The sequence below is a fragment of the Takifugu rubripes genome, chromosome 7, assembly GCF_901000725.2.
Source record: "Takifugu rubripes chromosome 7, fTakRub1.2, whole genome shotgun sequence".
In the NCBI taxonomy this organism is placed as follows: Eukaryota; Metazoa; Chordata; class Actinopteri; order Tetraodontiformes; family Tetraodontidae; genus Takifugu; species Takifugu rubripes.
In genome coordinates, this window is record NC_042291.1 from 15,856,111 (window position 1) to 15,880,298 (window position 24,188).

Consider the following 24,188-nt stretch of genomic DNA (forward strand, 5'->3'; position numbering starts at 1 on the left):
TTTGCATTAACCGTTTCAGCATCTGCAGATAATGCTGTCCAGACCTGGTAATTCTTGCTTATGCAATGCAACATGTATTTATTTCCCTTCATTTAAAAACAAACGTCTGCTATTGCAGAATAATAGACACAATCGTATGAGAAAGATAGCCACCACTTCTGTGAAATTATGATCCAAATTATGTGTTGAAAACCTTTTTTTTTGTTCAGTATAAAAAGAAAAGAAATGGGGAAAAATGTTCTAGTTTTCAGAGGTGATAGAGTAAAAAACTGTTAACGTGTTGGGTTATGACCTGAAGATGCATCTAGATCTGTGAAAATAAATGCATGCTTAACATTTTTGCTGATGCCAAATAAAAGATAATTAACAGACAGGAGGGGTCTAGACCTTATTTTGACACACTGAGCACATTTGGCTGTTAATATATTGACAGCTTTAAATGTAGAAATATAGTCTTAAGTCATTTTTTAGTAAATAAATATGTGAAATAGTTTAAAACGAGATTTGGCGACATCTGGTGGTGTCTTTAATATCGGCAGAATTAAGTTATCAAATGAGAAAGAAAAGGACATCTTACGGACTGATGTCTGTATTTATAAACTCGCAACTTCATAAATACATTCTTTTTTAAAAAAAACAGTCACACATATCTTTATTTAAACTCTAACGAACTTTGAGACAAATACAAGCAATTCAATTCTCACAAGATCATCATGACAAAAATGAATCTGAATATTGTTTCCCAGCTTATGTGTGTGTCGTCGTACACACATCAGCCCCCAGAAGTGGTTGATTTTTATATTTACTGGTTGTCTGTCAAACCATGCGTGTCTCAACGCCTTCCTATCGCAGCATCTCAGTTAATTCATCACCTGGTAGAAGAAAAATCGCGGTGACAAGCAGGAAGCCCACAATCCACCAATAGGAGTCTGCAAAGTGTCAGAAACAGAGTTATTCATTCTTTTCTGCAACGCTGACAATTTCAAGATGCATGACGCCAATCAGAACCTCTAAATCACCCAGAAATGACAAAAGCAAGACTAATTTATTTCAATACTGAGCTATTAGAGCAGCAAAGGTCGGGAACATACTGGTTTGTGGACTCATGACCACCAGGCTGACGGAGAGGGGGGTGCTGAGGGCCCGATGCGACACCTTACAGATGATTTTAGTTCCTGGGGTAGCAGTGGAGGGTACAGTGAGTTGAGATGTCAAAGAATAAGAGCCGTCGCCGTGTTGTCGATGACTGGACAGGGAGCCCTGGTCTTCGGACACCGTTGGCTCTGTGTCTGTGGGGAAGAGGAGCCACCACTCCATCTGAAGAGGAGAGAAGGGTCAAGAACGGAGCTCGGCCAGGTCACCAGTCAATGCCTCTTACAAACCTGAACATCTAGAGGATAGTATTCGGAGAGCAGTGGCAACTCAGCGTCTGAGGCTCCGCCTTCAAAACCAGCTTCTGCTGGGACAGCGACACCTGGGGTGGTTCTGCAGCCACAGCCGGGAAACATTCAGACGCACATTACGGAGCACGAAGGAATAATTCCAAACAAAGGGATACTTACGAAGGAGGTGGAGCTGAATGATCTGCTGAGCCTTGAAAGGGCCGAGACTGACGGAGCAGATGTAGCTCCCCTCGTCCCTAACCTTGAGTTTGGTCAAAGTCACAGAGGCGTCGCCGTCGACGACCTGGGTGACGTTCAGGCTGGAGCCCCGACGTTCTTCGTGTACTGACGACAAAAGGTACAAAGTCAAATCACCAGTGACCATCACGTCCGTGCCTCCGTCCACACAGCACCCACCCGCTGCCCTCGGCTCCGCTTCGTCCAGTGTCGTCTCCATCTGCAGCACTTTCCACCCTTTTCCTTTGTGCTGGCAGGCGCCACCCGATGGCCACTTCCCTGCTCCGGCGGAACCTCCCGGTGCCTGAAGCTGCAGTGCAGGACGGCGTCGCTTCTCAGTCGAGCAGAGATGGAGTTTCTCTGGGAAAACACCAGGAAGACCACTGAGGAGCAGAGGGGGACCTGTGTTACCGCCTGGTTAACAGAATAAATGGAATAAATCAACATGACCTGTCCCCACCCTCAGTCGGGAGGGTTCCAGTCGGGCTGAGAGGGAGGCCCAGTTTGCTCTGTGGAGCATCGACGGTTCCAACACGGCCAGGGTTTGCAAAATCAGCGTGACGCTAAAGTTCACGGCCTCCACGCTGATGGACACCATGAAATAAGTCAGGTCGGATCTCCTCAGAGCCTTGCTGACAGAGTACTGGCTCATTTCACAGGTCACCTCCAGGTCGTTGCAGTCGGCGTGCAGCAGAACCTCTACGTTTGGGACCTCGGGTGAATGAGGCTGTGGCGGAGGGACGAGGGGGAAAATGTTCCTCACAAGATTCTGGCACCGTGAACCCACGTGAAAAGCACAAACCTTTGACTTCGATAATGATGGCATCCGGATCAAGCAGCGAGGGGGCCACAAAGGGCGGGAGCAGATCCAGGGATTCGTCTGAAGCCACTGCAACATCCCTGAAGACAAGAGTGGCCGGAGCCCGAGAGAAAGAGGAGCCCCCGGTCATCCCGCTCAGGCCCACTCCCTCCTCCACCAGGCTGCAGGAAGTACAACATCTGCAACATTACCTGGAAAACAAAAGGAATGTTGCATTTTCATTTCATTTGTGGCTAAAGTACTAACTAGAAGTGAAAACCTCCGCAACAGGCGGAGTTATTTATCTAAAAACAGTACGGCTGACTTCAGGGGTCGTTCCTCTTTAAAGTCTGGGGTGAAATGCTAATCAATACAACTTTTATCCATCGAACTCAAAAGTGTGTCGAAGGCAGAGTGGCGAGCAGCAAAGCAGACAGTGTTTTTAGAGACATGAATGCGCACAAAACAATAAAAAAGACGTTTGCAGGAAGTTCGTTCATTCTTAAACATTCTTACCACAGACGAACTTCAGGGAGAATCCAATCAAAATGAGGTTGGCTAACATCGCTGGACTTGATTATCGTATAGTTTCCAGCAATGGAATTTAAACACAACGTTTCTGAATGACGAATAATGCGCTTTCACTTTCACTATTTAAGCTTAACGGCTCGAATAAAGTAGCATTTTCCGTCTTGTCCTTCCTGTCCTTTAAATTAGTAAAAATAAATAAATAAATAAAGAACGCAGATGTGACCGCACTGATCTTAAATGTTACTTCGAGCACTTCATAATTATCAAAGCGTTTTAAGGTCTCGCTATACTGAGCATGCGCACAAGCGAAAGTGAAAGCAAGAAGTGGGACGAACTGAGGAAGCGATCTTACCTACCTACCTACCTACCTACTCTATCTATCTATCTATCTATCTATCTATCTATCTATCTATCTATCTATCTATCTATCTATCTATCTATCTATCTGGGTTAGTTAGTATGATTTGATTCAACTCGACTTTGTACTGTCCATCATGTTTTGTGTAGTTTGTTTTATCTATAATTGCTGAGTTGGACATTCAAAAACGTTTCAATAGCATAAAAGAGAACATTCAATCCAATAATATCAGGTAGAACCGAGTTGTAAAATCCTAAAATGACCAGATTTACAGATCTTTGCAAGGAACATACAGGACAATCGTATAGGGCGCATCAGCTAAACAAACTTAGAAAAATGTCGCACCACCTCAAACTAAATAATACTTTGCCCAACCAAAATATAAAGATGTTTTTATATGGCACAAACACAATAATTCCATCTATTAGTATCAACTAGATCAGGCCTGGCCAACCCGCGGCTCTAACGTTCATATCGAAGTTTGGGTTTGTGTTTTTTTAATGTGCGCGTTCGCTTCGCTTGAGTTCAATACGGTACCTTCGCCAAACGCGCATGCGCGTTAGATGAAAATACCGCAAAGTTTCTCAGTAGGGACAAGATCTTTTGAGTAAACAATTAGTGTCAAGTTCGCCTTCAAAATGGCAGGAAAACCTGCACGAAAGCTTCGTGACCCGGTTCCGTGATCTCCAACTGAAAAGGGCACAGATCGCATTCCTCGTTGCCCCTTTTAAATGCCCCGCACCGTTTTAATGCCCCGCACTGTTTTAAAGCCCCGCTGGTCACAGATGAGGCTGCAGCTGAGGTGGAGATGATCGATCTTTGTGAGGAGCACCAACTGAAACCTGCTTTAAGGGAAGGGGCCATTGGGTTCTGGAAAAGTGTGCCAATGGAAAAATAGCCCAATGTCAAACGGGCTGCGCTTAAGATCCTGTCAATATTTGGGTCAACAGACGTCTCGAGTCTGTGTTTTCTGTCCTGAAACACGTGAAACCAAAGCATCGATCTGTTCTGACTGCCTGGCAACAACTGAATACAAGCCAGATTTGGAGAGGATTGTTCAAAGCAAGGAATGCCAGAAGTCCCACTAAGCAACATGCATAGTAAGAGAAAAAAAGATTATTTTAATTATTATGTTTTTGTTTGTGGACTTAGTTGAACTGAGAGTTTGTGTGTGTGAGACAGTGCACACAATGTTCATTGTTGAGAATGACTGGCCCGTGGTCTGAGGAAGTCAAATTCTGTCATTATCATGTTGGTGTGTGACATTTACAATAAATCAGGCTAAGCGGAGGTCTGTGTGTGTGTGTGTGTGGGTGTGTGTGTGTGTGTGTGTGTGTGTGTGTGTGTGTGTGTGTGTGAGGAAGGGGTGAGGTGGTGTTCATGTGTGCCCATGTGTGTGATGTGGCCACCCCGACACTAGATGATCATAACTTGTCTTGTAATATCATGTTGAGGGTTCTTAGAAACCTCCGTTGTCGTGGATGGTCTGATTGATCCAGTCTAAGTAGTTTGCCACTTTTGTATAGACTCTGTATGTTCCCTGTTTTCCACAGTCGACCCCCCAGCTGTCAATCCCAGCGGCCCAGAACTGCCCATCATCACTCAGGGCAAACGGGCCTCCGTTATCACCCAGGCAGGAGCTCTGGCCCCCCTCAGGGAGACCCACACAGAACATGTTGTCCGTCAGACGCGGTAAATTGTGTCTGCGCTTCTTCAGTTCAGTGAACGAATGTCGGCACGTCTCTTGGTCCACCACAGGGAGCTCCGCATAGTTCAGATTCTTTGGGATGCGCAGGGGGTAGATATCGACGATGCCAAAGCCTGACGCTACTCTGAAAATCAGCAAGCAAAAGAGGCGGATTTACATCGTGAAGATGGACCAAAAGTAAGATCTGATCATACCAGACACAAACACCAGAGGTTCTTATTCACCCCATCATGCCGGCGACGTATTTACGGTTCTCTGCTGGCAAACATATCGGCATGATGGCTGCGTTGAATGTGAGTGGTTGCTGCAGTCGGATCAAGGCGATGTCGTTGTCGCGGTCCAGGCCGTCCGAGTTGTTGTATTCTGGGTGGATATGGACGGAGGCCGCCAGTATGGGGGACTTCAGCAGGGCTTTAAGGTTAGTGTGACCCAGGTGGACCTGCACACACCAGAGCCTGCGTCAGAAACCTGGACGGGCACAGCGTGAAGGTTCCACGCCAGGTCTCACCTGGACGGCCTCGCTGGACATGGATTTTCTGCTGTGCTTCAGATCGTGAGCGGCGGTCAGAATCCAGCGCTCTGCGACCACCACGCCACCGACTCGTACGCCTTCTATATTTAGTAGCACTTGCCAGGGGACGGCGCCGGCTGGAGCTTCTCTGCCTCCAAGGATCCTCTCATAGTCAGCGATGATTCTTGTGGGTTTGCCACAGACTGGATGAGAAGCACACAAATACAGTTCCCCTTTATTCAGAAGTCGCGTTGTATCAAAACACGCTCGGCCGGGCTGTTTGGCTACCAGGTGTGCAGGTGAGGGGCAGATCTTGGTGGACGGATCTCCACTTCCTGTCTGCTTCACAGGTGAAAGTGACTGAGGATCAGATGGAAATATTAGCATTCATCATGTAGCCGAGACATGAAAACGCCGATTCCACTGACTGGATTGTTTTACCATTTTCACCCCAGGGGAAGGAGTAAAACGGTTCGTTGCAGTGATACTGGATCACAGAATCCTGCTGATTCTGAGAACCTGACAGCAGGGTCACGCCTCCGTTCAGCAAAGGTTCCGGTTCCTCGCACCCACTGGCTGTAAAACAACAGAACATTTGGCTCACTAAAATCCTCTTTTAACCGAACCAATGGCCTATCTGTACTGTCCCCATCCCTCAGACCAGAGGTGCCCAAACCCAGTCCAGTCCAGCTGGGCTCTCCATCATAAAACACCTTAACTATGGAACGTGGGATCCCAGGTGAAAGTCTACCTGGTCGGACGGCTCCAGTTATTGGATCGGGTGGTTTGCGGCCCCTGAGGACCGGGTTTGGACACCCCTCCTTGGACCATTACCAGAGGAGCTGTAGCTGAGACTCCAGCCACGACTCAAGCCTTCATCCCCGGTCTTGTAGTCTAGTCTGATGGTCCTGGAATCTGTAGCTATCACACCAGGACTCCTTCCTCCGCACAGCATCATCGGCTCACTGTCTGGGACGGTCACCTGGAAGGTGGGACATTTCAGGAGAAGCGTTTTTAATATCCAAGTCTCTCTGAGAGACACTTCTGTACCTGCAGCCAGTGATGGAGGCACCTGGGGCCGTCTTCAGCGTCTTCACCGTCTTCACTGTGCACGTGGAAGTCGGTGAAGTTTAGGGTGACAGTGAAGTGGTCCTCCACGGAGATGACGTATGTGCAGGACAGGTTAGGAGGTGAGGGATGGGGGTATCTTGGACTAGACAGACGTCCCTCTTGTTTAAATATGTGAGCATTACATGACACTGGACACCAGGAGAAAATGTTGAGGGTTCAGGAAGGAAAAGTGATCACTCTCGGCCTTATGGTGCACAGAGTACTCACACAAGCATGTCTGGTGGTCCGGCTGAAGTGTGTATCCACTGTAGCAGGAGCAGTAATAGGAACCAACGGTGTTGACGCACATCTGGGAGCAGACGGAACCTGAGCCGTTCTTTGGGTCGGCCTTCGAACACTCGTCGACGTCTGTTAACGTGTCCATTGAATTTAGGTCCTTTGGGTGTATTTTTATACAGCATCATGGCGTCAATGACGTAAGAGAAAGCAGAAATCTAAAACTGACCTATTTTCTTGAAGTTAACCAAGAAGCCGGTGTGCTGATGGAACTCTGGATTGAAATCAGAAGTTTGGAAAATGATGGTGATTGTTTTGCCTTCGGAGGTGATGGGTTCGGCTGAGAGCTGCGTTAAGTTCTGACCACAGACCTTACTGATGGTCTCACCGTGCTTAACCTGAGATAAAGAAAAGGAAAATGTCATTTCTGTGGAGTGAGCTTCAGAGGATTGTCTGACCACTTCTCAACAGCTCAGCGGCTGATCCTGCTGCCGTTCAGACTCTTCAAATGTTACACAAGCTTCCGCTACTAAACGAAAATCAGATTACTTAGAAAAGGGAACAACTTTACTGGGTGACGGCAGCCCTTTAGATTGGTGTGTTGATAGGAGTGAGTACTTCACACTTCGTATTGATAATGGGTTCAAAAATGACTCTGACCGTGAGTGAATCCAGAGAGCAGTCTCGAGAGGGGTTTATATCCACGTGTGTCAACTTTAGCTGGATCCGGAAGCCCTCCGGAGCCCAGAGATGCCATTGCTTCATCAGGTTGGGAGGATACGGCTTTGGATAGTCAGGGGACCGAAGCGTCCCGGACATAACTTCAGCCTGCTGTCTGCACCGGCACACAGACAAACACACAATCCTGCACACAGACAGCATTTAAAGAACCGGCTCAATATTTGGAACATTCAAAGCTGCCTTCAAACAGTTCCAAGCTTACCATACAGCAAAGAAGGTCCGTTCCATGTTTGCTTTAGCGAAGCTGTCAACGGTTTTAGTTTAATGTCTCATGTAGAAACGGACTGTTGTGGCTGTGCTGTGTTGTGCTTTCCAATGGAATTTAACCTTCAGAATTTATTTATCTTGGTGTTTACCGAGGACCACAGTCCACGATTGCTCAATAAGTGTGACTGGCGCAGATTACGAGAAACGCCATCCTAGTTTTGCTGGGGTGACATTAACCACTGCAGTTCAATTTAATTTCATTTTTATTTGTATTGTGCCTCTGAGACGGTCTCAGCCTGATTCTGCAGGCAGTTTCAAGCGACAGTGGTAAAGTGTGACATTGCTTTTTGAAAGTTCTGACACTTTTGTGAAAGCGTTATTAGGAAACCGTATTGTTTTATCAGCATGTTAGCATCAGCCCTAAATGCTCCTTTTCCCTCTTTTGTTGATGTCGGATTAACTCTGGATCAAACCAAGAACATTATAGTGCACAATTATTTGCAAAGTTAGCAGAGCATCAATTTAGCAACACAGAAGCAAATTTGGTGACAGGCTTTGACTCGTGTTTTCGTTTAGACATTACAGGGAATGAGCGGCAGTTCTGCAGGAAGCTGAACTAGCGCTGCACCATCGATTGTAAATTTCAGTTCTCATTCATTGTCTTGTTGATCCAGCTCAGGTAGTTGGCGATGCTGGTGTAGACCCCGTATGTTCCCTCACGACCACAGTCAATCCCCCAGCTGACGATCCCGGCGGCCCAGAAGCGGTTGTTGTTGCTCATGGAGAACGGACTTCCGCTGTCGCCCTGGCAGGAGTCCCTCCCTCCTTCAGGGAACCCGGCACAAAACATGTTATCTGACAGAAGCGGTGTATTTGGATTTTTGCTTCTCTCCACGGCGATTGAAGCTCTGCATATCTCCTGGTCCACCACGGGAAGCTCCACATACTTCAACCTGTTTGTCAGAATCTTTCGATTTTGGTCGTTTGTGACTCCAAAGCCTGACACGATGCTGCAAACCAAGAAGAGAGACTTCAACAGACGCCTCTGTTGATCCGGAGAGTTTTGAATACAATCGTTTCCTTACCCCATATGGCCATTAACCAGCGTAGAGCCCCCTTCCGGCAGACATATTGGCATAACTGAGATGCTGAATGTGAGCGGGTGTTCCAGCCTTAACAAGGCAATATCATTGTTGAAGTCAACCAACCCGGGGTTGGCGTAGCCGGGGTGGATGTGGATCGAGGCAGGGTACACGGCAGAGGTTGGCAGGGTATCAATAACATTGAGTCCCATGAAAATCTGCAAATCATGGCAGGAAATAAGTGATGCAGTCACAGCTGAAGTATGACTAGATATGATCCAGGTCGCTCACCCGCACGTTGTTTGATAAAATCGGGCCTTCTCTGCTTGTGAGGACGTGAGCCGCGGTCAGAACCCAGCGGTCTGCTATTATCATACCGCCTGCTCTGTTACCGTTGATGCTTAAAAGCACCTGCCAGGGGATGCTGTTGGGTTCGGCGTTATTGCCCCCGATGATTCTCTGATGGCCAGTGAGGGGGTTCATCGACATGCCACAGACTAAATGGAATGGACGTATTTAATGAGTTTCATCCACTAATTCATTTCCTGCTTGGACAAACTGTTGAGAAATACCTGGCAGACATGTCGGGGGGACGATCAGGTCTTCATTTGATCTCCACCTTCTGTCTGGGTCACAGGTGAAGCGAACTGAGACGGCAGAACACAGAGGCTCATAACTGGACTCCAGCATTACATTTAGGAGTGGAATATATAAATATCTCACCCTCGTTTCCTCCAAGAAAGTTGTAAAACGGCTCATTGCAGTGATACTCGATTACAGATTGGTACTGGTTGAGCATCCCGGACAGAAATTGGAACCCTCCGTTCAGCAACATTTTGGGTTCTCCACAGTCAGTTACTGCAGAGAGACATTACCACACTGATGGAAACGTACAGCACCCAGCAAAAGTTGGAGGTGTCTGGCAGACTTAAGGACTCGTACTGTGGCACTCTGGCAGAGGGAGGTGCCACTGCCTGTTGCTTTGGCACATAGCAGAGAAGCTGGGAAGCTCTTCCCCATCCTAACAGGAAGAAATGAAAGATGGGAAATATCAGTGCAATGTGTGAGTCAAGGTGCGACACAAAGGTTACTTTCACCTCACCATCATCAGCTTATAACCTGTGTCACAGCGCACGTAGATGTAGTCCCGGTAGAGGTACCGGCTCAGGGAGGGGGTGACCCTGCCGTTGGTTAAGGTGCCTGGAAATGGACACTCCACCCCTGAAGTACAGAGCAGACGTAACATCAACCACACACCCAATGATTCAATCACCCAATGGAAGAAAAAAGTGATTAGAATAGTACTTCTCATGGTACTTATGCGTGAAAACAGCACTGCTGGTTATTTTTTAATATTATCTTCCGTGATATACTTGATAAAGTTGACATTTGTGTCTCACTGTGGGTGCTGTAGTCCAGGCTCCAGCCTCTGCTCCAGCCGTCACTATCAATATAGTAGTCCAGAGTCACGGTGCTGGAGTTCGTGTCGATCAAGCCTGGACTCTTTTCCCCACACAGCTTCACTGACCCTCGACCAGGAATGGTTACCTGTTAGCAGAGGTGACGGCAAATTTGGCCTCTTTGGGATTATTCCATCATATTTGCTGTGACGGCTCATCACCTGCAGCCAGTGGTAAAGACAGTCTGGACCCTGGTCTGTGATGGTGCTCTCGATCTGAAAGTTGTCACTGAAGTTCAAAGAGACGGTGAAGCCGGCCGGTACCGAAATGATGTACTGACAGGTCAGGGCTTGGTGTTCTGGATTAGGGTATCCTGGACTGGCCAAGTGCCCTTCTGGTTCACTAAATAGACCATCATTGCAGGACACTGACAAACAGACGCAGTTTCACTCATCTATCCTCTGCTGAATGGCACTAAAAGCACCACTACTTAACACCTTACTCACACACGCACGTGCGCTGATCGGACCGAAGCTTATAGCCATGGTGGCAGGAACACATGTATTTGCCGAGGGTGTTGAGGCAGATCTGGGGACAGAGAAGTCCTTTGTCTTCCTCGGGCTCTGCCGCACACTCGTCTATGTCTGATGACAGGAGAGTTGACACAAGTGTTACGGCGGTGAGGGCGGTGAAGCTGAGCTGAGAGACGTGATGAAGCCCACCTATGGCCTGGTAGTGAGCCAGGAAGCCCACGTTTTGGTGGCGCTCTGGGTTGGTGCTGTCCGTCTTGAAAATAAGGGTGAGAGTGTTGCCTGGAGACAACAGGGGCTCCGAGCCGGGATGATTCCCGTCGGCAGAATTCTCATTCCCACAAAACTTTCCCAGAACTTCACCATTGAAGAGAACCTGCAGGAGCATGTAAGGAACATTACACCACGAGGAAAGGTCGTTTCTTCCACCTGCAACGATAAAGAATGCGACTGCACAGATTTAGTCAAAACCCAAAGTTGCATTGTTAGCTGTTGATGTTTAAAAAAAGGGGAAAATCTTTTTGTAGCACCACTGGTATTAGAACATGTAAATGGAGTTCTGACTGTGAGGGCGTCGTAGTGGCAGCCTGCAGAGGCCTCAATGTCCAAGTGTGTGAAGGTAATTCGGATCTGAAACCCCTCAGGCACATGTAGGTCCCACTGCTCCTGCAGGTTGGGGGCGTAAGGCTGGGGGTACTGGGGCGACCTGACCTCTCCATACATTTGTGGCTCTGTCTCCAGCAGCGGCCAGCACAGGCCCGCTGTCACATACAGAAAGCTGGAAAGGTTTGTAGATAGAGAGAGTTTGATCTGTTAATCAGTTGTCCACGCGCCGAGCTGCTGGTCCAAAGTTGATGTAAAGAGAAAAGGACTGAATGTTGTCGTCATACAAGACTCTCAAGCATGTATATACGTTTAAAACCGACCGCCCGGTCATCAGATGAACTCTACTATATCTATAATGTACATTAAACAAAACAATGAGAAGCAGCAGATCCTATAATGGGAATGGAGTTCCACACAGAAGAAGTCACCTCACCGAACATTACAAGTGAAACAATCAGTAAATGAATTCCTCAGAGCTTACCAGAGGATACAGCAGAAACATCCCATCATTGCACTCAATTCTACAGCTCAATCCTACACAAACTCTTCTGCGAACCTCTCAGAAAACTGAAAACATTCTGGCCACAATGGCTTTTGTTTGCAGAGTGTAGCAACACCGTGTTGATGCCGGGAATATGCCCTGTTTATTTTGGCAAAATCAGATGAAAGCTTGACTTTGAATTCTGAGAGTTGATGTTTCAAACCCTAGCAAAATAAAGTAAGAATGTCCAAATAATGTCACCATTATCCCCTCTTAGTCATTTCATTTTATTGTTATTATTCGTGTTGTTTTGATTTTTTTATCTACTCAGTTTTTGTAATGAAATGAGCAACTTTGAACGACCTTTTTTATGTCGTGTTTAAATATTTTATATTATAAATAAAAGTCTATTGCACTAGAGGGAGCTATTACATATGTGCCTATATTTTTCTATACATTTTCACACATTTGGTTCTCTGGAGACCTGTAGATCGTCCGATAATGTCTGACCTTCACAGGTGACTATTATTTCAATCTTAACACACATTCTATAGCTTGAAGACCTAAATGCTACATACCTAATGAGGACTTTGCAAATGTCTCGCGTTTCCACTGTGTTGAAACAGGGTGATTTGTAAAACATTCAATGTTTTTTTTTTTAATCCAAGAGAAAATCCACCACACTAGAAAGCAAGAGTTTTATTTGTACTTGTAGCCTATAATACCCATGGTGTTTGCTATATGGATAAACAAAAAAATCAATGTTTTGTCTTTAAATCTTTTTTTTTCCAACACAAGTTGACTTATGAATGAATGGAACAATATGAATGAATTCATCATCTTGCAGCATTAATAAGTTGAATCAGGTGTGAAAGCAGCGAGTATTTCCTCCCTCATCTTTAAGAGTTGTTGTCTATTGTCTTCTTAATCCAGTCTATATAATTCTTCACTTTGGTGTAATAACCCTTATACATCCGCTGACGACAGGGGGGGGCCCCAGGACACAATGCCGCTCAGATAAAAAGGCCCTTTTCCATTGCCCAGCATAGGAGTGGTAAACGGCCCCCCACTGTCATGCCGGCAGCTGTCCATCCCTTCCGCTCCAGCACAGAACATGTTATCAGTGAAAACCATCCGCTTGCTGCCTGATATGTAGGGTACATCGTTGCACTTGGCGAGGGAGTAGACGCCGACGTGGGCGTATTTTAGGCTGTAGGATGTGTCCAACCTGCCGTCGGCCTGTCGCTCTGTGATCCCCCAGCCCGACACGGTGCCGAGCTCATTTTCAACCAAGCTCATGTTGGCTGGGGGCAGACAGATCGGAATCAGGTTGGGGCCTAAATTTACCCTGGAATTGAACTTTACAAGAGCAATGTCGTCGTCGAAATTGGTGCGGATTTCAGATCCCGAGGCGAAGTTGGGATGAATGATGATTTTTTCACTCTCCATGACGACCTCATTATTTGAGATGGACCTCGCGTTGACCAGTCCGCCGTAAATACGCAAAGTGTCTTCCTGTATGTTCTCCACAACGTGAGCTGCGGTGACGGCCCACCGGTCGTTGATCAGCGACGCTCCGCCTTTTCTGGGATGTGTTATCAACAGTTGCCATGGCAATTCTCCCAGATTTGCATCCGTACCTCCCAAAATTCGCCCTGTCCCCATGAGGTGGACGTCAGGCTTCCCACATGCTGGAAAAAAAGAAATAAATAATAAAATGACATCAATTAGAGCAATTTATGTGATTAAAATACAAAGGCAAGCCTTGAAGGTTTACCCTCCGTGCATTTCGGCATCTCTGTGTTGCCTCCAGCTGATATCCATTCGCCATCAGCATTGCAAGTGTACGTGTCTGGAAGGATGAAGAAAATTGTGCTAATCGAGTGACATGTGATTTAGAAGTGTGATGCTGCCAGATGGGAATTACCATCCCCTTCCAGTGTGTAGTACTTTGAACTGCATTTAAAATTGATCTGATCTTTGTACACAGTCTTTCCTGTCTTTGGCTGCACCAGCTGAAGAATTCCGTCTTCTGGGATATTGGGAAAACCGCAGTCCACCGCTACACAAGAGAATGCGAGAGAAAAGTTTTTCTCCAAAAACCAGGAAGTGAGAGTGAAGCGAGAATAACTGAGCTACAGTCACACTCACGTTCACAGGCGTAACTGGGAAACCAGTTTCCTGTTCTCTGACATGTCGTCACATATTCCGAAGTCATGGATAAGCTATTCTGCACCTTTTTAAACAGAGAAAATCAGTTAATTACAAATGGCTTCAAAGGACGTATTTATTTAATGATCGAGGCCTCACGTTCGCAATGTGGCCCTGACGGCATCTGACTGTGACCGTCTGACCCTGAGAATAATCTGGTTGCTGTGGCGTTGCCGTGGAGTGTGGAGTCACTGCTGCTGGGCACACCTTAGCTGCCCGGAACAATTACAAAAGCCGTGAATTAGCCACATCTTTCAGAACAGTTGCTTACTGGTAACGCCGAAGGTGAGAAGGCTTCAGTACCTCTGGTTCTGAAGCGGAGAGCAAATCCTTTGTTGGTGCCGAAGCCATCAGAAGCGAAGCGAATGTGGACCTGACTGGAGTGGGTGAGGAAGGGAGACGGGGGAGGTTGTAGCCCACAGAATGACCCCAGATTCCCAGAAGGAGTCTGAATCTGTGAATTTATGCCAGATTTATGACAATATCTGTGCAATAAACATGCACGGGAAGTGCGAAAGGAAAGGGAGTAGGCAGCAAGAAATATCAGCTGACTGTACAAAAATGAAAATGAAGGGAGGGAGTTTTACCATCAAGGCATCGATGCAGTGGCCGTCGGTGCTTTGCTCCACATCGAAGCCTTCAGAGAAGTGCAGCTCCACCTGCAGGTGGTCCTCCACGGACAGAGTGTACAGACAGTCAGCATTCATTGCGTAAGGAGCTGGCCAGGAGGGGCTGGAAATGTCCCCTTTACGCAGCCCCGACAGATCCTCCGAGCAATGCACTGCAATCCCAGGGAGGGTTTGTCATGTAAGGACCAGGACTACACAATGTGCCTGTCCCGTCTCATTCTCAACTCAACCTTTACTTATTAGAGCCATTCTCTCTTTCCCTCCCCCACACGAGCTTCTGCTTCCTCCATTTTCCCCAGTTTTCGCTTCCTGTTTCACTTGTGTGAGCATTCGCTGATTTCTCTCATTAGATTCTGGTCTATGGCAGCCTGGGTGTTTTGGTTTTATTTACCAGTGCAAGTGTGGTTGTCCTCCTTCAGGTGGTAACCATGACGACAGGAGCAGTAGTACCCTCCGACGAAGTTGTGGCAGAATTGTGTGCATCTGGCCTCAGAGTCATCCTGGCATTCATCAAAGTCTGAGTGGCAAAGTAAAGAAAGCAGCGTCATTTTAAAGAGGTTGTGGGCATTTGGGTTTGCTGAGACAGAACCAGGCTCTAGAATAGGTCACCAAGACACCTCGGACGACTCTGAAGTGCCCTGTTTTACAGTTTAGGCTCATACGACACAAAATCGGCTCTCCGGGTCATAGAAATACAATGAAAAGCTAGCAGAGGATGCCATTTGGAGTCTTCTTTTCTGTTTCTGACCTTGTTCGGTATAAAAGCCCCTGAAGCCGCTGTGTCTCTTCGTGTTGGAGAAGTCCGAGACAAACAGAAGATTGAGGCAGCCTCCCGGCGAGGACAAAAGGACGGGATTCACGGACGACTGAAGCTCAGCAAATCCTTTTCTGCCACACAGAATGGAGAGGGGCCTTCCATTCGAAAGCACCTGTAACAGAGAGGGAGAGGTGTGAGCGGCAGAACACCACGCTGAGGGTTTTCTCTTGCTTCTTGGGGAGGCCCGACCTTCACGGCATCGTTTTCACAGTTTGGGCTGTCCTCCAGGTCCAGGTGGATGAGTGTGATGGAGATGACGTGACCTTTCCTGGCGCATCGGCTCCAGTTCAAACTGGCGTGCGGCAGGTATCCGCGGGGGTACCCTGGAGACTCCACCCATCCCAACAATATGGAGGAGGCCAAGTGGGAGAACAGCAGAAGGAGCAGACTGAGTTGGAGAGGCATTAAGAAAGTAAAAAATGAGACTGATGAAATGCTTTAAAATAATCAATTTGAAGAATGGAAGTAGCTCAATAACAATAACAATGCTCATGCAATCAGTTTCATTGGCTCTCAGACTATTATTAAAAAAAAGTGCAAACCCACCTCAATCGCAACATTGTGATCCGATCAGATCCCTACCATTAAATAAATAACCTCAAAATCTCTGCTTCTCTTTTCTTTGTAATGAAGTTTCTATTTCTCGCCCTTCCCCCTTCGCATTTTGCACACGTAGACATTTTATTAAAAAAAAAAAAAAGTAACTAAGGAGCATCAACATTTTTAGCCCCGTCACACATCACTGGTACAAAAGTTCACTGGGAACAATGGAACATGTGTAAAAGGAAAGGGTGTAGAGGAGAGAGGAAATGTTTCATTGTGCTCTCTACTCTATAGGTTCAGCTTCTTTTTTTAAAACCTGAACCTCAGCAGAAACAGGCCTGTGTTTTACTCAGCAGCGATTGGACCCACACAGGAAACAAGGGAGGAAACAAGAGACAAACGAGAGAGTGAGAGAGCGAGAGACACAGAGACGCAGAGGAGGGAAATAAAGCAAAAAAAGGTACCCGGGGGTTTTCCATTTTGCAGGATTAGAAGAGATATGAGAAGCAGGTAACGCAAACTGAGGAGGGGAAAGTCAGAACGAGAGAGGTGGCAGAAGAGCAGACGTCAGAAACAAGTCCAGAGGAAGCTTGAAGCCAACCTAAAGATCGGGTAGACGCTTCCTGAAGAGCCGTAGAGAAAGACAAGGGACTTTAGTTGGAGGGTGGACGCACCGGGGAAGTATTGTCATCACGAGTGCAACGGATGGCTACTGGGAACTGCACAAATGAGGACCAGTACCCCAGTAAAACGGGAGGATGCTGTGGTCGCTGTGGTGCAGGTCAGTCAGCATCATTTACTGACATTTCTTTCATCTTGGGCTTTTTAAAGGTGTTGCTTATCAGCGATCTGGCCTGCCTTAATACTGGGCTGGTCATCTTCTGAGCTGCTCATTTCACCTTCCTCTGCGTCTGCGTCTCGTCAGGCTCGTACGTGGAAGCCGAGTGCGACGGCAACCGGCCGACCAAGTGTGCAAAGTGTGAACACGGTTTTTACACGGCCACAAAGAATCATATGAAGAGCTGTCATCTCTGCAGGGTCTGCAGTTCCAGTAAGTGTGTGTGTGTGTGTGTGAGTGTGTGTGTGTGTGTGTGTGTGTGTGTGTGTGTGTCCTCTGAGGGACCTGTGAGCTGAAACCATCCTGTGTCTTTGATAAAGACGCGCGCTCAGACTTGTGAATACACGCACACAAAAAAAGGATTGGCCGCCCTGTAGGGCCCCCGTGCAAGAACCTCCCGTCTTATTATTATTATTGTTATTTTTCTTGTTTACATGGAAACTGAGGCTGGAGCTGTTGAAAAGATGATGGGTGGATGGATGGGTGGATGATGGATGGGTGGATGATGGATGGATGGATGTTGGATGGGTGGATGATGGATGGATGGGTGGATGATGGATGGATGGGTGGATGGATGGATGGATGGGTGGATGATGGATGGATGGATGTTGGATGGGTGGATGATGGATGGATGGATGTTGGATGGATGGATGGATGGATGATGGAGGGGTGGATGGATGGATGATGGAGGGGTGGATGGATGGATGATGGAGGGGTGGATGGATGGATAGGTGGATGATGGATGGGTGGATGGGTGGATGGATGGATGGATGATGGAGGGGTGGATGGATGGATGATGGAGGGGTGGATGGATGGATAGGTGGATGATGGATGGATGGATGATGGAGGGGTGGATGGGTGGATGGGAATCTAAAAGCACATTAACTACTCGTCCTTTTTTCGGATCAAATGCTGACGCTCGTTAGTGAATCCAGGTTCTCCCTCTTCGGGAGACTTGATCCCTCTAAAAGCTTCTCTGTGGGTCTTCCAGACAGCAACCAGAGGACACTGAAGGAATGCAGCCCTCAGGAGGACACCGTGTGTACGTGCACGACGGGGTTCTACTGCAGCAACCATAAATGCGAGCACTGCCAGCCGGTCCTCCACTGTCCCCCGGGCGAAGGAGTCACGTCTCTCGGTAGGTTCCATCCGGAAATGCGGATTAAATGATCCCAACGTGCAGTTGCATTATTCCCCAACGAGGTCCAAATTAGTGAGACTGTCCCTGTGCGTCCTGCAGCGTCCCACACCAACAACACGGTCTGTGCTCCCTGTAAGGACGGCACCTACAGCAACGTGACAGACTTCTCCTCCCCCTGTCGTCAACACACCAGGTCAGAACCAGCTCCGTAGAAATGCGTCCGGATCTTCGTCTTCCTTCCGGTTTCTTTACGCCTGCGTCAGTTTTCTGTTTCTGGAGTTTTCAAATGTACACAAGAGGAACTAAAATCAGCTTAGTTCAGTATTGAGCCCTTGTGTGTTTGGGGTATAAACATGTTTGGTTATTTGCAGGTGCGAAGACTTTGGGAGAGAGCTGAGCATCCCGGGAACGTCCGGAAGGGACGCGGTGTGCGGCGGCTACAAATCTCGTAGGTTTTTTTTTCTTCCAAACACGATTCTGAAATTTCAATTGCGGCTGGAAACTGTCGAGATCTGAATGAGGCAGCGGGCCGCCACTCTGGCGCCTCCTCCTTTGCTCCTTGGATTCATTCAGTCGTTTCTCTTCGGCGCTTCATCGATGTTTTGAAAACGTAGTTTGACCAAAGCTCGTTTTAGATGACGCAGGAATGATGTATGTTTTTAATGTATGAACTGGAGGTATTTTCCAATCGCGGCTCTAACTGACTTTGAAGGATTGTGATGAACGACCACGAATCACCAGGCAAACGTATTAAAATGGATGTTTTGCGTCTCCGTTGCAGAGTGTCACTGGGCGCTGCCCGCCGGTCTGTGGGCCGGACTCGTGGTGACCGCGCTCATCCTGTTCGGTCTCTTCTGCTGGAGGCTGAAACGCAAGTCGTCACGATCAGGTGTGTGCACGCGTGACGCCTAACCTGTGTGGCCGTGACACACACGGCAGTCGTCGCGCTGTTCTCAAAGTCCCGACGCAGGGGCACCAAATCAATGCGGGGTCGCGTGCCCACACACCGAAAGTCTGAGGGCCACAACCAGCGCCTCGCACTTTCCTCAGAACTTACAGTTGAAGGTTTCTGCTCTCGCCCACTGTTTCCTTTTACTGGCAATGCGCTCAGAAACTGTACCGGGCCTGTTGCATCATATTCAAAGGTTACTGGGACGGGTTCCCTTGTAGAATGTTCAACCCAGACAGGATAAGTGTGAAGACAAACAGCCCGACGAAACGGGGAAAGCCACATCCTGCGCATATTCAAACTAGCACACTTGTTTTGGTCTACTGGGAGGAACATTTTACAAGCAGCCGAGTCATAGTGAAAAGCAGCGCGGCTCTTTCATGACAGTCACGGTTGTTATGGATGACGTTCAGTGGTTTTTACACGCCGCATTTCCAGCAAAGCAACGCGCCACTGGTGGAATCTACAGACGCTGAAAAGAGAACAAGAGAGCGCATGTTCTCTTCCTGCAAACTGTACAGGAAGATTCTGTCATTTCAGTGACAGAAGCAAGTTTTTTTTAATAGAAATCCAGGGAGAGATCCAGTACATGCTAGGCTTCTTTCTTTTACAGCTCTATATAAGAAGCTCAGAAATTCAAGAACATGTGCTCACTGGTTTGCTTGTTTTCCGAATTTAAGCTGCCATATCGGCCTTTCCTGGGGAGCCGAAGCGCTTTAGAGTCGCCGGCCCCGTTGCCGTCCTGACTATATGAACACGTTTACAGGGCGAACTCTAAAACGTTAGAAATGTTTTTTTGGATTCCGCCCATTTGTTTTACATGTAATTTCATGGCAGGAAGCGGGAGGCTTTGCGTAAAGATCGGGCACTTCTTGGACTGCTTCTGTAGTTTCTAATCTGACTCGGTTTCAGCCGTCCATGTAGGCACCCCGGACACGCGCACGTTTCAACTAATTCAATGCACAGCCGGAAATTTGCATTCGGGTAAATACCAAATGACTTTGTTGGTCCGGGTTAAGACAAGCACATGTTTGCTTCCTGCGCAGGAAGTCTGCCTCTTCAGCGTTACATTCGACCTCTCATTGGGTCGCCACCCTTGAAACAGTCGTTTTGTACCACAGCGCCACCTTTAGGCGAACCGGGTAATGACAGGCGAGTCGTTGCTGACGCGCACGAATCTGCGTTCTCAGATACAACATGCATGAGTTTACGATTTCATTGTTGCAAAAATGATGTAGAATTATTTCCCCCCCTTCAGTATTCAGCCCCATCGTGCCCGTCACCATGGTTGATGTGATCCCAGCAGCACCAGACAGTTTGCTGAAAGATTACCGGCCGCAGATCTGCGCAGTGGACGGCTGCGATTTACCGGTTTATAGCGCAGGTAATAAACCCTCCGCGAGCGCCTGCTTGCGTGGGCATTAGCAGTTGCACGGGGCCACTGATGACCTCCAATAATCACCGTAATGTTTCCTCCTCAGATCACTATATGGTTCATGGCTGCGCGGCCGACTCTCAGGACAGCTGCCAATCTATAACCGCGCTGAAGACTTCGCACTTTTCCACGGAATCCAGCCACGGAAATGGAATCACTGGACACTGCACCGGCAACTTCCACCGGTCAATTTCAGAGCCACAAGAAGACGAGTGGTGTGGAACATGATTGGTTAATGATTTTTATTAATCATTAGCAAATGATTCCCTCCAGTTTAGTACGCGTGCGTTTGGCCCCTCGTTGCATGTGACATTTTGCTGCCCCCTGGTGGCCAGTAATGGAAGGGTCATCTTTAGACTGAATGGCGCAGCTCTACTTGAATTATTTTTTTAAATAATGTTTTATGTTTTTAGGGTCTTTAGAGGTAAAGGCGGCGCACTGTGTATTTTAAGCCAATTTTATGTTAACTTTATGTAAGAATAAGAGAATGTGTCTTATTTATCTTTTTTTAAACCCACTCTCACTTCAAGACCAAATCCATAAATAAATACCTTCACATTGTAATGGGTCATTTATCGGTATCTACGAAACATTTACTGATTGGGAATGTGGCAGATGTTCTGGCTGTGCCATTAACATTAAACACTAAGTGCTACACACCCACCATCCTTTCAATATAGAGTTTACTTTATAATCAATAAACATCCAGACACATATCTGGTGCAAACATTGATAAGGAGGAGTTTATTGGAGTCCAGGGAACAGCTGGAGTTTGACTTTCACAGGGATGGAAACAGGTGTCAGACGCCGTTAAAAGCTTCTGCTTATAAAGGGCCACGTTGATAAAAGGGGATTAAAAATGGTCATAAGAAACTAAAAATACTCCTGCTAATTATGGGATTGGCAGTTTTCTGCAATCATGATCTGACCCCATGTCAGTGAAAACATATGACACAAATAAGAACATTTGCACAATTATCATCAGGCACGCTGAGTCTTCATTATGGTTTAACACTACGACTACCAACACTGAGCAGCACTCGGACCAAGTTCGGAACTATATTTTACTTCATGAACAAATGTTTGCTTTCCTCCAAAACTCATTTTACTTCACTTCAGTTGGCCTTCTTGAAGACTTGCTTGGCGACCACTCCCTGAACTCTCATCTCCTGTAGAGGAAAAGAAATAGATCTTCAAGAAAAAGGTGGAGGAGAGTGAAAATCAATGACACCAGCTCAGTGAGCGGCGCAGAAACCAGGGCGACCGATCCACTTTCCCCTCCCTCGCCTCATCCTTTTAGCTCCTAATCCATCTTCCTGCTCCCCTCCGCCCCTTGTCTAACCGGCTCTACCATCAGGATCATCCTCGGTGGTATTTCTTTAATCGTGTTCTCCGGAGGTTTGGACGCCACGGTGGCTTTGTCCTCGCCGCAGAGGTGACGAGGAATCCTTTCCTGATTGGTTACATTCAATCCCCCGGGGCACCGATCACGTTAGACAAGTTTTTGTTTTTTTCCAGGAAATGGACTCCAATGAAAGGTGTGTGTGTGTGTGTGGGTTGGGGGGGGGAGGATGGGGGGGGGGGGGGGGTACAGCTGCACAGAGCATCTTTTATAAGGGAAAGCTTTTTGTAGAGACTTTCAAACGTTGCCTTATTTGCATGTTCTCCCCTCGGTGAGCATCGGATTTGGCCTCTTTTCCCTCCTTTTGTATTGTCATTTTCCTGGTAACCCCCCCCCACCTTCCCCCTTCCCCTCACCCCCGTTATAAATCCTCACCAAATGCAGCTTGTCTCCCTCCAGCCAGTGTGTCCAGCCTCGTCCTTCTTTCTCGCCTTGTTGCACACAGACCAGGCTGTCTCCGTCCCAGCTCACCGTGGTCTGAAACAAGCAGAGGTGACGTTTGTACGAGGCTCAGCCTGAAGCGAAGGAGCGAAACAGTTCAAGACCGCAGTACTTTTGCAACTTTTAGGGTTTAGGGTTTAGAGTTTAGGGGTTAGGGGTTAGGGTTTAGAGTTTAGGGGTTAGGGGTTAGGGTTTAGGGTTTAGGGTTAGGGTTTAGGAGTTAGGGTTTAGAGTTTAGGGGTTAGGGTTTGAGGTTAGGGTTTGAGGTTAGGGTTAGGGTTTAGGGTTAGGGTTTGAGGTTAGGGTTAGGGTTTGAGGTTAGGGTTAGGGTTTGAGGTTAGGGTTTAGGGTTTGAGGTTAGGGTTTAGGGTTAGGGTTTGAGGTTAGGGTTTAGGGTTAGGGTTAGGGTTTAGGGTTAGGGTTTGAGGTTAGGGTTAGGGTTTAGGGTTAGGGTTTGAGGTTAGGGTTTGAGGTTAGGGTTAGGGTTTAGGGTTAGGGTTAGGGTTTGAGGTTAGGGTTAGGGTTTAGGGTTAGGGTTTGAGTTAGGGTTTAGGGTTAGGGTTTGAGGTTAGGGTTTAGGGTTAGGGTTAGGGTTAGGGTTTAGGGTTAGGGTTTGAGGTTAGGGTTTGAGGTTAGGGTTAGGGTTTAGGGTTAGGGTTTGAGGTTAGGGTTAGGGTTTAGGGTTAGGGTTTGAGGTTAGGGTTAGGGTTTGAGGTTAGGGTTTGAGGTTAGGGTTAGGGTTAGGGTTTGAGGTTAGGGTTTGAGGTTAGGGTTTAGGGTTAGGGTTTGAGGTTAGGGTTTGAGGTTAGGGTTAGGGTTTAGGGTTAGGGTTTGAGGTTAGGGTTAGGGTTTAGGGTTTGAGGTTAGGGTTAGGGTTTAGGGTTAGGGTTTGAGGTTAGGGTTAGGGTTTAGCGTTTCTCTCCGCGAGGCTGAGAAACTCTTTATTCGTGCAGAATTTAAGCAGGAAGAGATGATTACATCACACACAGAGAGAAAGACATCGGTCACAGCGGTCGGGGGACAGACGAGACAAAGGCTGAGATTTCTTTGTTTTCAAAGTTCAAAGACTGTTCATCCACACAGACCTGACAGGTACGACCGTCCACCGGCCCAAGATCTTCGGTAAACTCTTCCCCTATGCTGAAATCCATGTCAAAGTTCCTAAATGTGGTGCTGGTGCGGATCTTCATGGCTCCCGAGGCCGGATCGTGGGCGATCTCTTTGGTGGGCTTCAACAGACACACGATCTTCCTCAGAGGAAAGCTAATATCTGAGAGGAGAGATCAAAGCACAGGGATCATCAGAGACACAGTCACGAAGATGGTGACTTCATCGCACTAAAATGTGCAGCTGCAAGTGAGCGTGATCTAAATTGTGAAATCAAAGCATTACTACTTTCTTCAGAAGATTCGGGGGTCGTAAAATGGGGCCCTGCGACGGTGGCTGGGTCGCATTTTCCGGAACTAGAGAAGCAGTGAAATCAGGCGTCCGCCTCACCTAAACCTTCGAGGTACGCGTCCATGTTGTGCTGCTCCACCATATGATAGGTGCCGGAGTAGTCGGGCTTGGACATGTTCTCCCTCCCCAGAGAGCAGGCGGCTCCAATGCTCGGCTCGTCTTCCCTCCTGCCTTTCTTTGCTCCACTCTGGATCCGATGTCAGTTCCGCGGACGCACAACCGCTGCACGACGCACAGACGCGCAACAAGCCTCAAGAGCTCCGCTCGTCTTTTCTCCGGACTTTGTGCAGCTGCGGGGAGAATCAGCTCTGACTGGAGTTTCTGCAGAAGCACAGGGAGGAGGAGGAGTGGGAGACGGTGTGGGGGTGTGGGGGTTGGCCACCCAGCACCCAGTGGGAGGGAGA

At 47.6% G+C, this 24,188-nt stretch overlaps 5 protein-coding genes and 1 pseudogene across 6 annotated transcripts; 1 reads left to right on the forward strand and 5 right to left on the reverse strand.

Annotated features, from left to right (window-relative positions):
* Nucleotides 1–631: 631 nt before the first annotated feature.
* Nucleotides 632–3,445, reverse strand: LOC115250364 (tapasin-related protein-like; annotated as a pseudogene).
* Nucleotides 3,446–4,592: 1,147 nt separating this feature from the next.
* Nucleotides 4,593–7,947, reverse strand: LOC101072466 (mannan-binding lectin serine protease 2-like). Of its 2 annotated transcripts, XM_003966309.3 has the most exons (11): nt 7,817–7,947; nt 7,534–7,738; nt 7,103–7,271; nt 6,865–7,005; nt 6,577–6,785; nt 6,361–6,508; nt 5,968–6,102; nt 5,815–5,886; nt 5,524–5,729; nt 5,240–5,454; nt 4,593–5,139 (listed from the first exon to the last, which is right to left on the reverse strand). In XM_003966309.3, exons 1-11 carry the CDS (start codon nt 7,840–7,842, stop codon nt 4,767–4,769), a joined length of 1,899 nt encoding a protein of 632 aa, XP_003966358.2. In that variant the 5' UTR covers nt 7,843–7,947; the 3' UTR covers nt 4,593–4,766. The 2 variants fall into 2 exon arrangements, with proteins under 2 accessions (XP_003966358.2, XP_029694521.1); XM_029838661.1 differs by lacking the exons at nt 6,361–6,508; nt 6,577–6,785.
* A 122-nt stretch (nt 7,948–8,069) lies between these two features.
* On the reverse strand, nt 8,070–12,078 carry LOC115250370 (complement C1r-A subcomponent-like). The gene is made up of 13 exons (XM_029838648.1): nt 11,921–12,078; nt 11,398–11,611; nt 11,026–11,209; nt 10,810–10,947; nt 10,525–10,730; nt 10,304–10,451; nt 10,006–10,124; nt 9,846–9,924; nt 9,627–9,761; nt 9,476–9,550; nt 9,195–9,400; nt 8,907–9,121; nt 8,070–8,831 (listed from the first exon to the last, which is right to left on the reverse strand). The coding sequence occupies exons 1-13, from the start codon at nt 11,947–11,949 to the stop codon at nt 8,465–8,467; spliced, it is 2,115 nt and encodes a 704-aa protein (XP_029694508.1). The 5' UTR covers nt 11,950–12,078; the 3' UTR covers nt 8,070–8,464.
* A 526-nt stretch (nt 12,079–12,604) lies between these two features.
* On the reverse strand, nt 12,605–16,265 carry LOC115250374 (complement C1s subcomponent-like). The gene is given in 12 exon segments (XM_029838655.1): nt 12,605–12,912; nt 12,914–13,611; nt 13,698–13,772; nt 13,848–13,982; nt 14,072–14,156; nt 14,231–14,343; nt 14,435–14,585; nt 14,719–14,912; nt 15,152–15,277; nt 15,509–15,689; nt 15,767–15,965; nt 16,124–16,265. Coding segments are annotated over 12 exon segments (2,064 nt in total). The 5' UTR covers nt 16,138–16,265; the 3' UTR covers nt 12,605–12,819.
* On the forward strand, nt 15,949–21,347 carry LOC101073138 (tumor necrosis factor receptor superfamily member 5). Its single transcript, XM_011605898.2, has 9 exons — nt 15,949–15,989; nt 16,477–16,901; nt 17,046–17,171; nt 17,950–18,096; nt 18,199–18,292; nt 18,471–18,547; nt 18,881–18,988; nt 20,307–20,432; nt 20,530–21,347. Exons 2-9 carry the CDS (start codon nt 16,826–16,828, stop codon nt 20,709–20,711), a joined length of 936 nt encoding a protein of 311 aa, XP_011604200.1. The 5' UTR covers nt 15,949–15,989; nt 16,477–16,825; the 3' UTR covers nt 20,712–21,347.
* On the reverse strand, nt 21,202–24,127 carry rbp5 (retinol binding protein 1a, cellular). The gene is made up of 4 exons (XM_003966289.3): nt 23,824–24,127; nt 23,412–23,596; nt 22,261–22,362; nt 21,202–21,652 (listed from the first exon to the last, which is right to left on the reverse strand). Exons 1-4 carry the CDS (start codon nt 23,897–23,899, stop codon nt 21,599–21,601), a joined length of 417 nt encoding a protein of 138 aa, XP_003966338.1. The 5' UTR covers nt 23,900–24,127; the 3' UTR covers nt 21,202–21,598.
* Between the last annotated feature and the right edge of the window lie 61 nt (nt 24,128–24,188).

Coding starts and splice junctions, on each gene's coding strand:
- LOC101072466 (XM_003966309.3), bottom strand. CDS start 7,842: ATGGAACGGACCTTCTTTGCTGTATG. Junction 6,509..6,576: donor GCCTCCATCACTGGCTGCAG/GTACAGAAGTGT, acceptor CCCACCTTCCAG/GTGACCGTCCCAGACAGTGA. Junction 5,140..5,239: donor TACGTCGCCGGCATGATGGG/GTGAATAAGAAC, acceptor GCTGATTTTCAG/AGTAGCGTCAGGCTTTGGCA.
- LOC115250370 (XM_029838648.1), bottom strand. CDS start 11,949: ATGATGGGATGTTTCTGCTGTATCCTCTG. Junction 10,125..10,303: donor CCTGGACTACAGCACCCACA/GTGAGACACAAA, acceptor TCTGTACTTCAG/GGGTGGAGTGTCCATTTCCA. Junction 9,122..9,194: donor TTTTATCAAACAACGTGCGG/GTGAGCGACCTG, acceptor CATGATTTGCAG/ATTTTCATGGGACTCAATGT.
- LOC101073138 (XM_011605898.2), top strand. CDS start 16,826: ATGGCTACTGGGAACTGCACAAATGAGGACCAGTACCCCAGTAAAACG. Junction 18,548..18,880: donor GTGCGGCGGCTACAAATCTC/GTAGGTTTTTTT, acceptor TCTCCGTTGCAG/AGTGTCACTGGGCGCTGCCC. Junction 20,433..20,529: donor TTTACCGGTTTATAGCGCAG/GTAATAAACCCT, acceptor TTTCCTCCTCAG/ATCACTATATGGTTCATGGC.
- rbp5 (XM_003966289.3), bottom strand. CDS start 23,899: ATGTCCAAGCCCGACTACTCCGGCACCTATCATATGGTGGAGCAGCAC. Junction 23,597..23,823: donor CGCGTACCTCGAAGGTTTAG/GTGAGGCGGACG, acceptor CTCTCCTCTCAG/ATATTAGCTTTCCTCTGAGG. Junction 22,363..23,411: donor TGGACGGTCGTACCTGTCAG/GTCTGTGTGGAT, acceptor TGCTTGTTTCAG/ACCACGGTGAGCTGGGACGG.